Here is a 13950-nt window from a genome sequence, read left to right on the forward strand (position 1 = left end):
ACAGAACTGTGCCCCTTATTTTGTCAACCATCTGTGTTTCCATTGTACTAGCTATTTTACTGGCGATATTAAGAGCTTAAGCAACTTACAAAATTTTTTTATTATGAAGTCTTATGGCGAAGACCACGTATTAAACGACATTAGCTGATAATAGTCATTCAACTATCCACTTACATAACCGTTGCAGTCAGCTCAAATGGCTCTGAGCACTATGGGACTTAACATCTGAGGTCATCAGTCCCCTTGAACTTGGAACTACTTAAACCTAACTAACCTAAGGACATCACACATATCCATGCCCGAGGCAGGATTCGCACCTGGGACCTTAGCGGTCGCGCGGTTCCAGACTGAAGCGCCTAGAACCGCTCGGCCAACAAGGCCTATGAGCTTCGCAGCCATCAACGTTTATAAGCTAATTACCACAGTCATGCAATTGGAACGATCTTTTTTTAGAAGGTTGGGAGAAAGGGACTTTAACTTGTCGAAGGCAACATTCTGACCATCGTCTGTGATGATTTAGTGAAGCCACACACCGGGCAGAACACCGAGCGTACGACTTTATACAAGATAGGTTTTATAAATAATCGTAAGCAATTTGTGCTTAGACAGCGTCGAAGCGTATGTATACAAAATCCATGCAAGATTATTATAAGCTACGTTGGTAGAACATGAGCATAACACGATGAATAGAACTGTGGGCAGATGGAGGAAGCTGTGGCTAGACTCTCCGAAATGCTGAAATTAATAAACGCTACATCTACATAATACCAGACTCGTCTGTTCTCTTTCCTACGGCAATTCGGCTTTGAGCTGGGGAAAATTGGCTATCTATATGCCTCTACACGTGTGCTTGTCTCTTTCATCTTACTCTTACGACAATGGTTGCAACAATTCCGGTACGATACAGTTTCTCTAAATATATTTACGTTTAAGTTCGCCGAACATTTCTGTTACACTCTTTATGGGCTACACCGACCAGTTACGATCCTAGCTGTGGTTGTTTGATTCGTTGCCTGTTGTCACGCTTTCTTGAAGACGACTTCAAACACTTTAACAATACAACAGTACGCTGGCATCACACTTGCTCTTTCCTTTAGAGATGCACTGCATTTTTTCCAGAACGCTTCCACCAGATCTACATCTTCCATTCGTCTCAGTTAATACTGACTCTACGTGATCATCTCAGTGCATACTTCTTAGCATTACCACTAAATATGTTACATACTCAGTGTAGAATTAGTGCTTGAACATGTCAGATATTATCGTGTTGTTTCTGTGTGGTGTTGACATCATCTAATATTTTTCCGCACAGAGAGAGAGAGCTGGGAGTTATGAACGACGGCGGGGACCGAAACCCACGGCTGCTGTGTGGTGGAGCCCAGCGTAGTTGCCAGGGAAAGCAGTGGGTGAGGCCACCCTCACGAACGGACCCCTGGCCGAGGGGGGACACCCCACAGCTACACCTCGCGGCTGTCAGCCGCAGTATTACACAGGACACGAGGCACACGCGAAAACAGCTAAAACCACTTAGGACAGGCGGCGTGTGTAGCTAATGCTATGGTCATGTGCGCTGACGACAGAAACGTGGTAATGATTTCGTGCGGGTTCGAAACAACTTGGTGCTCACTATAAACTGGGGTCGACATCTTGGGCAGTCTAACTCGAATCGATAGTGCGTGTTGCGGTCAGCTGACGGCGGCGCGAGTCAGCTGTGAGGGTGCAGTGCGTGCGGCCGGGTCAGCTGGCGAGTGCGTGCGTGGGCTGACCTTTAGGAGGCGTGGAGGGCGGCAGCTGTGCGCCGGCCCTGGTGGCTGCCATGCCGGGGGCGGCTGCCGCTGCTGCGTGGCGCCCCGCCGTCGTCGCCATGCTCGCACACCTCCGACTAGCGCGCCCGCCGCGCCGCTACGCCGGCGAGCGGCGCCACCGTCGCCCGCCACCCCCTACCGGCAACCACGCGAACCTACCCCGGGCGCGCGCGCGCTGTTTGCCGTTCGCCGGCCGGCCTTCGCTGACCGCCGCTGCGCTGGACCGACAGCCGCTTGTCGTTAACGGGACGTCCAAGGTCGTGCTCTCACTCTCTGCCGGCAAGTCCGCTGTATTTTCAGAATCACGTGCTGTTCCACCAGTCTCAAGTTTTCAGCAGCGCCGGTGTGACAGGAGCGCTTTCAATAGAAAGCATTCCTCTTCTTTAAAGAATTGAACACCATGTATGAAGCAGCTTCAAACAGCTGATTACTGACCAGCTCCTGTGATAAATATTTGACGTTAAGCATGTAAGCGATAAAAGTTTGTTTGGAATTATGTTTACACTTCGTCGGAAATCGCTACGTGCTCTCTTTTGGTGTGTATGGGCGGCGAATAGGTGCCAACGAAGCGGTTGGCCTTGGTTGGGATCAGGACTACCGGCGGTAACGTCGAAGCGCTGGCAATGAGTTGGGCATGGGACCCAGCACCTAGAGTGGACGCCGGGTCGAATGTTCATTCGTTCAGTAGGGGTTTACTGTCTCTGTCGAACGGGTGTATGTTTATTATGTGTAAGAATACTGGAGTACTGAATGGAATACGGGGACAGCGTTGCAGCTGAATTTTATTGTGAACGGGAATGTTTGTGGAACCTTATGACCTGCGATTGTAAAACAAATTGAAAAGATTAGGCGCTTGGAGGTAAATAAGTGAGCTGCCAGGAAATAATGTGGACGACGAGCAAAAGAAAACAGTCTGTTGGTATCTTTTAGTGTAGGTACAGCTCCTTTGGTACAGCTCGTCTTTGGAAATTTTAGGGCCTGCACAATTCAATAACAACTCTAAACCTGTAGCTCTCATTCGCAAAAGAATTTGAAATAGACCGTATTCCAACTCAGCTTTAAGGTCTGGCAATTTCGTCCTACCACACTGTTCCCCACTTTTTAAAAGAGCGGTCATCCACGAGCGTCGTTCTTCTTCTACTTCTTTTTCTGATGATCAGCTTCTTGCAGTAAAATGAATGTCGCACATGCGACGAATGCTAAATCCTCTTTTCACTCATAATATCAGCCAGTGAAATTGTTACATAGACCTTTCGATGTTTCTATAGTCATCTCCCTTTAAGTTTCTGCCTTACACTGATATTTTCCAGGCATATTGAATGGTATATACGAATACGGTCTGCGAAGTGTGTTGCGACTAGAATTAGTACTAGAGAAGTAATAAAACGTCATGACCGATAATTAAGTTTCAGTGAAACAAAAAAGCAGTAACATGTAGCAGGCGATGACACTCTTCCTTTCACCATTTTGTGGAGACTGTCTGTGAGAACAAGTTTCACAAAGTTTCGAAGTTACTGTATGTCCAGAGATTGATGGAAATCGTTAAGTGTTCTCATTTCCGAAGACTGGGTGAATGAAATCTAAGTAATCTGCGCGTTGTGAGCTATGCTGTCTCAACGTACACAGTTTCTAACTGTGGTACTTGTCTTACGGTGTTTGATCTTTAACGTAAGATAATGAGTCGATTTTGAGAACATTTTACATTTTTAAATTCTGGCAGTAATGACAGTATACGAAAACTGAAAATAAAATTTTCGTTGCTCCTGGGAGCATTTACATGGGCAAACTGCAAATGGGTCCGTGAACCATGAACCGCGCTGATCGGTTAGTAATATACAGGGTGTCTCAGGTCACAACGAATGGTATGATAACCGATTTGTACTTATTATTAACTCATCAGCAGACGAACTGATGAAAGAGAAAGAAAGGAGGAATAGGGCAGAAAAATACCAGGAAACTAAATTACAAATCTAATTTCTAGACAAAACTCAACGTACTTTACAACACCCCCTACATAGTAACTCGTGAACTGAGCAACTGCGTATAGAAGGTAATGTCTGTTATTTAATCTCCTCGTAATTTACTCAAGAATAAAGGGGCGCAGTCGAGTTAGATCAGGCAATGCAGAGCGAATTAATTCAGGAACTGACACTAAAAACTGTTTATGAGTTCTGTTAATGGCAACGGGCGAAGCAGAGGACGTAACTGGCTCTAGCAAGAAAACCATTTCCGAAAAAAAAGGAAAACCTTTTTAACATTAAATGTACCTTCATATGTTAGGTAGCTTTTTTCGGAACTTATTTAGAGTTTATCCTTGTATGGAAGTGACACGTGGATGACAAGCATTTTAGACGAGAAGGGAATACTAGATTTTGAAACGTGTACAGCAGGTAATCAATGAAGCGGCACTGAATGGGAATGAGGGAAAGCAATTTGTGGCACAACTTGGCTAAATGATAGGATCAACTAATAGGAAATATCCCGTGATATCGCAAGTTTGTCAGTTGGATTGTGTGTGTGTGTGTGTGTGTGTGTGTGTGTGTGTAGGGGGTGGGGGCTGAAGTCGGCTACCACCGCCAGCAGTAATTTACTAGCCCCCTTTTTTCTTTAATTTTAACGGATTTCTGATGATTTAGCAATTAGCCAAGACTTCTGTGGTCTGAGACTGAAATCTGTAATAAAAAAAATTACAAGAATGTCACTCACTGTGTTTCTCTAAGACGTTATGCCGAGTCTGCCTGATAGAAAGTACAGTCTCATATTCCATAAATATTCGCTAAGTATAAATGTAGATGCAGATCAAAACGCACACCAAACAGCATCATCCGGCCATCTCGATGGCAGCCACCTCAACATTGTCATTTTTTGTTATATTTTTTATTTCTTTAACGTGCTTTAAAGCGATTAAGTTTCTTCCAGACAATAATTACATAGCCAACGGTAAAGAGCATAAACTGGGAGATTTTTTTAGAATCTCACGTTTCGTCGAAGTGACGTACAGACAGGACACAATCACAGCTGGACAAGTGAGAGAAGTGCAACGGCGCCCAGCTTATACAAAGAGCCACCGTGACATTCTTCACAAGTGATTTAGAGGACTGGCCAGAACTACAGCATGTTGATGGCTCTCTAACAAACTTCTTGCCTTCTGGCATTCAAGTCTCTTATCTTCAAGTTCCACGTACTTCGAAGCCGTCAGAACGGTACTCACTACGTTGATTTAAAGCGGTGTGGTGTGTCTGCGTTTCATTAATGGAGAACATTAACTGGTACGTGAGAAGGCAGCCTACTCGTAGATGTGAGGGTAATACGAGCGGATTTATGTCGCACGAAAATAAGATGTTAAGTGTAAACACTAAGTGTGTTCTGCTAGAGTTGCTGCATCCTTGTCACCCTACGACAGCGAACAGCTCGGTAAATGGAAGTACAGAACAGCTCTAAGACACGCAGAAATACAGAAAGAGGGAAACAGAGAATCTACAAGAAACGTCGAGAACTTCAGCACGTACTATCGTAAATGATTCATTTGGGTTAGATGCAGGGGAAACTATGCATGCCAACTGTGATGGTTCGGGAAAGGTAGACTGTGTCAAGAGATACTACAAGCTCCGATTAGACGCTAAAGGGTCCGTTTTAGCGAATCACAATTACTTTTTACGACAGGATTCGTGTGCACTGCTGAATTTAAGGTTCTTTATTGTGATTCTTTATAAGAACTAGTGGTAAGTAATAGATTGATGCGAACGACTTACACTGAGGTGACAGAAGACACGGGATACCTCCTAACATCGTGTCGGACCTTCTTTAGCCCAACGTAGCGTAGAAACGCTACGTGGCACGGACTCAACAGGCCGTTCGAAGTCCTCTGCAGAAATATTGACCGATAATGCTTTTTAGTCGTCCATAATTGCGAAAGTGCTGCCGGTGCTGGAATTTGTGCACGAATTGACCTCCCGATTATGTCCCATAAATGTTCGATGGGATTCGTGACGGTTCAAACCAGCTGTGAACAATCGTCGCTCGGTGACATGTCTGCGAACGAAGTCCATGAATTGCTGCGAATGTTCTCCAAGAAGCCGAACATAACATTTCGTAGTCCTTGGTCTGTCCAGTTGGACCAAAGAATCCGGTTCATTGTGGAGCCACCCCATGGCCTCATGAGGTCTGCGCCACACGCCGCAGTCCTCGGTCGTTATGAGAAGACATTAGGCCAATGCTTTGTCCATGATGACAGATGATGCCTGAAATTTGATATTCTTGGCACTCTTCACACTGTGGATCTCTGAATATTTAATTTGTTAACGATTTCCGATACTACACTACTGGCCATTAAAATTGCTACATCAAGAAGAAATGCAGATGATAAACGGGTATTCATTTGACAAATATAGTAGCACTGACATATGATTACATTTTCACGCAATTTGGGTGCATAGATCCTGAGAAATCAGCACCCAGAACAACCACCTCTGGCCGTAATAACGGCCTTGATACGCCTGGGCATTGAGTCAGAGTTTGGATGGCGTGTACAGGTACAGCTGCCCATGCAGCTTCAACACGATACCACAGTTCCTCAAAATTAGTGACTGACATATTGTGACGAGCCAGTAGCCCGGCCACCATTGAACAGACGTTTTAAATTGGTGAGAGATCTGGAGAATGTGCTGGCCAGGGCAGCAGTCGAACATTTTCTGTATCCAGAAAGGTCCGTACAGGACCTGCAACGTGCGGTCGTGCATTATCCTGCTGAAATGTAGGGTTTCGCAGGGATCGAATGAAGGGTAGAGCCACGGGTCGTAACACATCTGAAATCTAACGTCCACTGTTCAAAGTGCCGTCAATGCGAACAAGAGGTGACGGAGACGTGTAACCAATGGCACCCCATACCATCACGCCGGGTGATACGCCAGTATGTCGAAGACTAATAGACGCTTCCAATGTGCGTTCACCGCGATGTCGCCAAACACGGATGCGACCATCATGATGCTGTAAAAAGAACCTGGATTCATCTGAGAAAATGACGTTTTGCCATTCGTGCAACCCAGGTTCGTCGTTGAGTACACCATCGCCGGCGCTCCTGTCTCTGTGATGCAGCGACAAAGCTAACCGCAGCCATGATGTCCTAGCTGATAGTCCGTGCTGCTGCAAACGGCGTCGAACTGTCCGTGCAGATGGTTTTTGTCTTGCAAACGTCCCAATTTGTTGACTAAGGGATCGAGACGTGGTTGCACGATCCGCTACGGCCATGCGGATAAGATGCCTGTCATCTCGACTGCTAGCGATACGAGGCCGTTGGGATCTAGCACTGCGTTCCGTATTACCCTCCTGAACCCACCGATTCCATATTCTGCTAACAGTTATTAGATCTCGACCGACGCGAGAAGGAATGTTGCGATACGATAAACCGCAATCGCGATAGGCTACAATCCGACCCTTATCAAAGTCTGAAACGTGATGGTGCGCATTTCTCCTCCTTACACGACGCATCACAACAACGTTTCACCAGGCAATGCCGGTCAACTGCTGTTTGTGTATGAGAAATCAGTTGAAAACTTTCCTCATGTCAGCAGGTTGTAGGTGTCGCCACCGGCGCCAACCTTGTGCGAATGCTCTGAAAAGCTAATCATTTGCATATCACAGCGTCTTCTTCCTGTCGGTTAAATTTCGCGTCTGTAGCACGTCATCTTCGTGGTGTAGCAATTTTAATGGACAGTAGTGTAAATGCCCCATGCGTCGAGATCTACCATTCTGCGTTCGAAGTCGCAATTTTCCGTCGTGCGGCCATTACCGCGTCGGAAACCTTTTCGCATGAATCACCTTAGTACGAATGACAGCTCCGCCAGGCACTTCCCTTTTATACCTTGCGGACGCGATACTACCGCCATCTGTACAGCGCGTATCGCTACACCATGACTTTTGCCACCTCAGTTTACAATTATACGATATCACTTCTGATGTTTCATATTTATATACGTGGGATCCCTCAATGGTCGCATTATTCCTATCTACCAATGCGCTTGTTGCTGAGCTGTGACGACACGCGACACTTGTTACAATGCCCACGGCGTCTGACGAGCATGAGGAGGGTTCACTGTGACCAGCGAACTCGAGCCGAGGCTGGATCTGTTCCATAGGACGAAGCTAGGTGTTACGCAGTGCACTGCGAATGAACGCAGCCTGTGACCTTAACTCGCAGGACAATACTGCAACCGATAGCGCGCGTGACAGATTCCAAAATTTGCTGCGCGAATCCGCGGGTGTGAAGTCGGGTGGTCCGCGACCTGCGACCTCGCTGGACGTAATCTGTATTGAGTGCGATGAGAAGCGCGTCCCCGGGGCGCAGTAGCGGCGCTGTTGATAGCCAGCGGCGATCCCAGCGGCCGCGTTATCACGTCGTGCGACCCGACCCGCTGCCCGATAAACACACGGGGGGCCGCAAGCGTGTTTCCGGCGAACTGTTCGGAAGCGGCTGCCGGGCTGCCGATGTTATCGCTGCCGGCCGCAGACACCTACGATCGCGCTCACGGAAGCTAGGACGCTTCTGGCAGCCTATCCCAATCATTAAGGTGTGCAGCTCGTGGTCGTGCGGTAGCGTTCTCGCTTCCCACGCCCGGGTTTCCGGGTTCGATTCCCGGCGGGGTCAGGGATTTTTCTCTGCCTCGTGATGACTGGGTGTTGTGTGCTGTCCTTAGGTTAGTTAGGTTTAAGTAGTTCTAGGGGACTGATGACCATAGATGTTAAGTCCCATAGTGCTCAGAGCAATTTTCAACCAATCATTAGGATGTAAAAAGTTTAGCTACTGCCAGTTGTGCCTAGCACACTTTACTAGATTCTAGGCCAGTGGTTGTCAAACTGCGGCCTCAATCAGGTATCGGTTGTGGTCCGTCGCACAGCCATATTACGAGAGCAATTCAAGAAGTAATAGCAAGCTGATGATGAAGTCCCATACTCCGTGACAGCGCGTAGGGGAACGATGCGGGAGAGCCGCACCGCCGTACTAGGAGGCAAGGTCTTAGTGGTGGTGGTTTGCCATTGCCTTCCTCCGACCGTAATGGGGATGAATGATGATGAAGACGACACAACAAGACTCAGTCATCTCGAAGCAGGGAAAATCCCTGATCCCGCCGGGAATCGAACCCGGGACTCCGTGCTCGGGAAACGAGAACGCTATCGCGATCAACAGCGAACAGTGCCCAGTACATCGCCATGTTGGAGAATGAGCTAAAGTTAGCAATACGGAGCCGTCGCAGAGGTTTTCTATCAAATCTTTTATTGGATGTAGTAGGAAAGTTGATGTAACGGTGTGAGAAGTTTATCTAAAAGGAGGGTAGTCGTGTTGAAAACGACACCTTGTTTGAATCTATAAGTGAAATACATGCTTCGCAAAAATAGTTTTTATTACTTTTTGAATCGCCCTCGTATAATAATATGCATCTAGGAACTAACGGCTGAGTCCGAAAATGTCAACTAACGTTAAGAGCCTCTTAAGAGTTTTTTTTTTTTTTTTTTGTTGTGGTTTTAGGGCGCAAAACTTCTATGGTCATTAGCGCCCAGCCCGTGACTTAAGACAGTAAAAAACCGAAATTTAAAACCAGCAGCAATGGGAACAAAGTCAGAAAATTGGAGAAACTAAAAATAGAAGACTGCTTAAAAATCCACTACAGAAAGGGGGTGATTGTCCCCAAAAAAAGCTTCAAATGACTGACGTCATTGCACTGTCACTAATAAACTGTAGAACGCGGTCGGCGGAGCGCGTGTCATCTGCTAAAATCGACGATAGATCAGGCGATAGCTGTAGACGGGAGCGTAACGGATTAAAATAGGGGCATTCAATTAAAAGGTGTCTTACCGTCCACAGCTGAGAGCAGTGGGGACAGAGTGGGGGAGGATCGCCGCTTAAAAGATGTCGATGGCTAAAACGACAATGCCCTATCCGGAGTCTAGCTAAAATTACCTCCTCCCGACGACGCGTTCGGGAGGAAGAGGTCCAAGCGCAAGGAAGGGCTTTCACTTCCCGCAATTTATTACAGGGAAGTGCCGACCAATGGGCATGCCATAATTGAGCAACATGGCGACATAAATCGTTCCGAAGATCGGTGAAGGGAAGCGACTGAATAGCTGGCCGAGGAAGAGAGACTGCGGCCTTGGCCGCTATATCGGCCGCCTCATTCCCACAGATACCAGCGTGTCCCGGGAGCCAGAGGAACGCCACCGAGACGCCCCTCAGGTGAAGCAAGCGCAGACAGTCCTGAATCCGGTGGACCAGAGGGTGCACAGGGTAAAGAGCTTGGAGACTGAGGAGAGAGCTGAGAGAATCTGAGCAGATAACGTACTGTATCCGCTGATGGCGGCGGATGTAGTGGACAGCCTGGAGAACAGCGTAAAGCTCCGCAGTATAAACCGAACACTGGTCGGGAAGCCGAAAGCGATTTGGGGTGTCGCCAACAATATAGGCACTCCCTACACCTAACGATGTTTTCGAGCCGTCGGTGTAAATAAATGTGGCGTCCGTCATTTCTGCACATAGAGCAGCAAATGCCCGACGATAAACAAGTGTAGGGGTACCATCTTTGGGAAATTGACAAAGGTCACGGAGCAGGCAGATCCGGGGACGGAGCCAAGGCGGTGCTGTACCCCAAGTTGTCAGGAAGGTTTTAGGAAAGCGGAAGGAAAGAGAATGGAGCAGTTGACGGAAGCGGACTCCCGGGGGTAGTAGGGAGGAGGGGCGGCCTGCATACCCTACATCAAAGGAGGCGTCGAAAAAAAGGTCGTGGGCTGGATTAGCAGGCATGGAAGACAGACGGCTAGCATAACGACTCAGGAGGACTGCTCGCCGATTGGACAGCGGAGGTTCAGCAGTCTCAGCATAAAGGCTTTCCACAGGGCTAGTGTAAAAAGCTCCAGACACTAAACGTAATCCACGGTGGTGGATAGAGTCGAGACGCCGAAGAATAGACGGCCGAGCAGAGGAGTAGACTATGCTTCCATAATCCAATTTCGAGCGCACTAAGGCGCGATAGAGGCGGAGAAGGACCACTCGGTCCGCTCCCCCGGAGGTACCATTCAGGACACGGAGGGTGTTAAGTGATCGCAGACAGCGAGCCGAAAGATAGGAAACGTGGGAGGACCAGCATAGTTTTCTGTCAAACATAAGACCCAAGAATTTAGCGACGTCTGAAAACGGAAGGTTGACAGGACCTAGATGTAAGGAGGGCGGAAGAAACTCCGTACGTCGCCAAAAATTGACACAAACGGTCTTACTGGGTGAAAAACGGAAGCCAGTTTCGATGCTCCACGAGTGGAGGCGATCGAGACATCCTTGAAGACGTCGTTCAAGAAGGCTGGTCCGTTGAGAGCTGTAGTAGATCGCAAAATCGTCCACAAAGAGGGAGCCCGAGACATCAGGAGGGAGACAATCCATAATTGGATTTATGGCGATGGCAAACAGTACAACACTCAGCACGGATCCCTGGGGTACCCCGTTTTCTTGGGAGAAAGTACGGGAGAGAGTAGTGTTCACCCGCACCCGAAAAGTGCGCTCTGCCATAAATTCGCGAAGAAAAAGGGGCAGCCGGCCCCGAAAGCCCCAAGAGAACAGTGTGCGGAGGATGCCTGTCCTCCAACAGGTATCGTATGCTCTCTCCAGATCAAAAAATATTGCTACCGTTTGGCGGTGCCGGAGAAAATTGTTCATGATATAAGTGGAGAGAGCGACAAGATGGTCAACTGCAGAACGATGCTTCCGAAATCCGCATTGGGCTGGTGTTAAAAGGCTGCGGGATTCCAGCCACCAAGCTAAACGGTAATTCACCATACGCTCCAAAACCTTACAGACACTACTCGTGAGAGAAATGGGGCGATAGCTAGAGGGGAGATGTTTGTCCTTTCCAGGTTTCGGAACGGGAACGACAATAGCTTCCCGCCACCGTCTGGGAAAGGTGCTGCCGGTCCAAATTCGATTATAAAGGCGAAGGAGGTAACGCAGACTATGGGTGGATAAATGCAGCAACATTTGGACATGGATACCATCCGGTCCTGGGGCGGAGGAGCGAGAAGATGAGAGGGCATGTTGGAGTTCCCGCATGGAGAAAACAGTATTGTAGCTTTCGTGATTTAGGGAGGAGAAAGCAAGAGGTCGCACTTCCGCTGCACGTTTCTTCGGGAGAAACGCTGGCGGGTAATTTGAAGAGCTCGAAATCTCAGCAAAGTGCTGACCCAACGAGTTAGAAATTGCGACGGGGTCCACTAAGGTATCATGCGCGACAGTGAGCCCAGAAACCGGGGAGAAACTAGGCGCGCCTGAGAACCGTCGAAGCCGACTCCAAACTTCCGAGGAGGGAGTGAAGGTGTTAAATGAGCTAATAAAGAATTTCCAGCTTGCCTTCTTGCTATCGCGGATGACGCGACGGCATCGCGCACGGAGCTGCTTATAGCGGATACAGTTGGCCAAAGTAGGATGGTGACGGAAAATGCGAAGAGCACGTCGCCGCTCACGTATTGCGTCACGGCATGCCTCGTTCCACCAAGGAACTGGGGGGCGCCGGGGCAATTCGGAGGTGCGTGGTATTGAACGTTCCGCAGCTGTAAGGATAACGTCGGTAATGTGTGTGACCTCATCGTCGACGCTGGGAAAGCGACGGTCATCGAATGTCGCGAGAGACGAAAAAAGTGTCCAATCGGCTTGGGCAAACTTCCAGCGTCGCGGGCGCATATATGGCAGTTGAGGCTGCAGTCTGAGGACACATGGAAAGTGGTCACTCGAGTGTGTATCATCAAGGGCGAACCATTCGAAGCGCCGAGCTAGCGGAACAGTACCGACCGCAAGGTCCAAATGAGATAAGGTTGTCGTGGAGGCAGACAAAAATGTGGGGACCCCAGTGTTGAGGCAAACTAGATCCGCTTGGTGGAAGACGTCTAGCAATACGGAGCCACGTGGACAAGGGTGTGGAGATCCCCAAAGCGGGTGGTGGGCATTGAAGTCCCCAACCAGCAAATAGGGGGGTGGAAGCTGACCAAGAAGATGAAGGAGATCAGCTCGTGCCATTGGTGTGGACGATGGAATGTATACAGTACAAAGAGAGAACGTGTATCCGGAAAGTGAAAGACGGACGGCGACAGCTTGGAAGGAAGTGTTTAAGGGGATTGGGTGATAATGGAGAGTATCACGGAGAAGAATCACGAGTCCTCCATGGGCTGGAGAGCCTTCAACAGAGGGGAGATCATATCGGACAGACTGAAAATGAGGGAGAACAAAGCGGTCATGGGGACGCAGCTTTGTTTCCTGAAGACAGAAGATGACCGGCGAGTAGGAGCGTAAGAGGACCGACAATTCATTCCGATTGGCTCGAATGCCGCGGATATTCCAGTGGATAATGGACACGGGGTGAAAAGAGAATGGAGGAATGGGACCAAAGTTGCTGTCAACTCAAAGACTGCTCGGAGCTAGCAACCGACAGCATGGAATGGCATTCAGCCGAAGGCAGAAGATCCTGATCCATAAGTTGGTCAGGAGCAGTCCCTGCCACCAGCGATCGGCCGGTTGACCGGCCACCAGCAGTGCGCCTCGGCGACACAGAAGATGGCCGAGGGCGATTTCCGCCAGGTGGTGCTGTAGAGGGGGCACGCCTTGGCGGAGAAGGAGAGGAACTGGGTTTCTTTGTAGCCTTCTTGGAAGAATGTTGTTTAGAGGAAGGAGGAACCGATGGTTGTGAAGCTGCGGTCCGTAAAAACTCTTCACGAGTATGCTCTTTTTTCGAAGACTTGGCGTCCGACTTTTGGGCTCGAGATGTAGCAGAACCCGACGAAGGGTGAGCCATAGAGTGGGCAGGCGAAAGTGGTGAGGTTGAACGAGCGATCTTTGCGCTGGCCGATCTGACGACCGTGGTACTAAAGGTGAGGTCGCAAGTCTGCGTGGCCGCCTCCTTTGTTGGCCGAGGAGAAGCAAGGACAGTGCTGTATTTCCCTGTCTGAGGCACGGTGGGCTTGCGACTGGCGAATAATTTTCGAGCAGCAAAGGTCGACACCTTTTCCTTCACCCTTATTTCCTATATGAGCTTCTCATCCTTAAAAACGGGGCAATCTCGAGAGGAAGCAGCGTGGTCACCCATACAGTTGATGCAGCGAGGGGATGGAGGTGGACAAGCAC

At 48.8% G+C, this 13950-nt stretch overlaps 1 protein-coding gene across 13 annotated transcripts in view; it reads right to left on the reverse strand.

Annotated features, from left to right (window-relative positions):
- LOC126162000 (nuclear receptor coactivator 7) overlaps positions 1-13950 on the reverse strand; it is a 790565-nt gene that overhangs the window by 405250 nt on the left and 371365 nt on the right. The window contains exon 1 of one of the 13 annotated variants that reach the window (XM_049918221.1): positions 1767-1871. The exons of the other annotated variants lie outside the window; for them this stretch is intronic. Coding sequence (XP_049774178.1) covers positions 1767-1866 — 100 coding nt within the window. The 5' untranslated portion in view covers positions 1867-1871. Of the gene's footprint in view, positions 1-1766; positions 1872-13950 lie in introns of those variants that run through there. 13 annotated transcript variants of the gene reach the window in all.

This window comes from Schistocerca cancellata, chromosome 2 (genome assembly GCF_023864275.1).
Source record: "Schistocerca cancellata isolate TAMUIC-IGC-003103 chromosome 2, iqSchCanc2.1, whole genome shotgun sequence".
Lineage (NCBI taxonomy): Eukaryota > Metazoa > Arthropoda > Insecta > Orthoptera > Acrididae > Schistocerca > Schistocerca cancellata.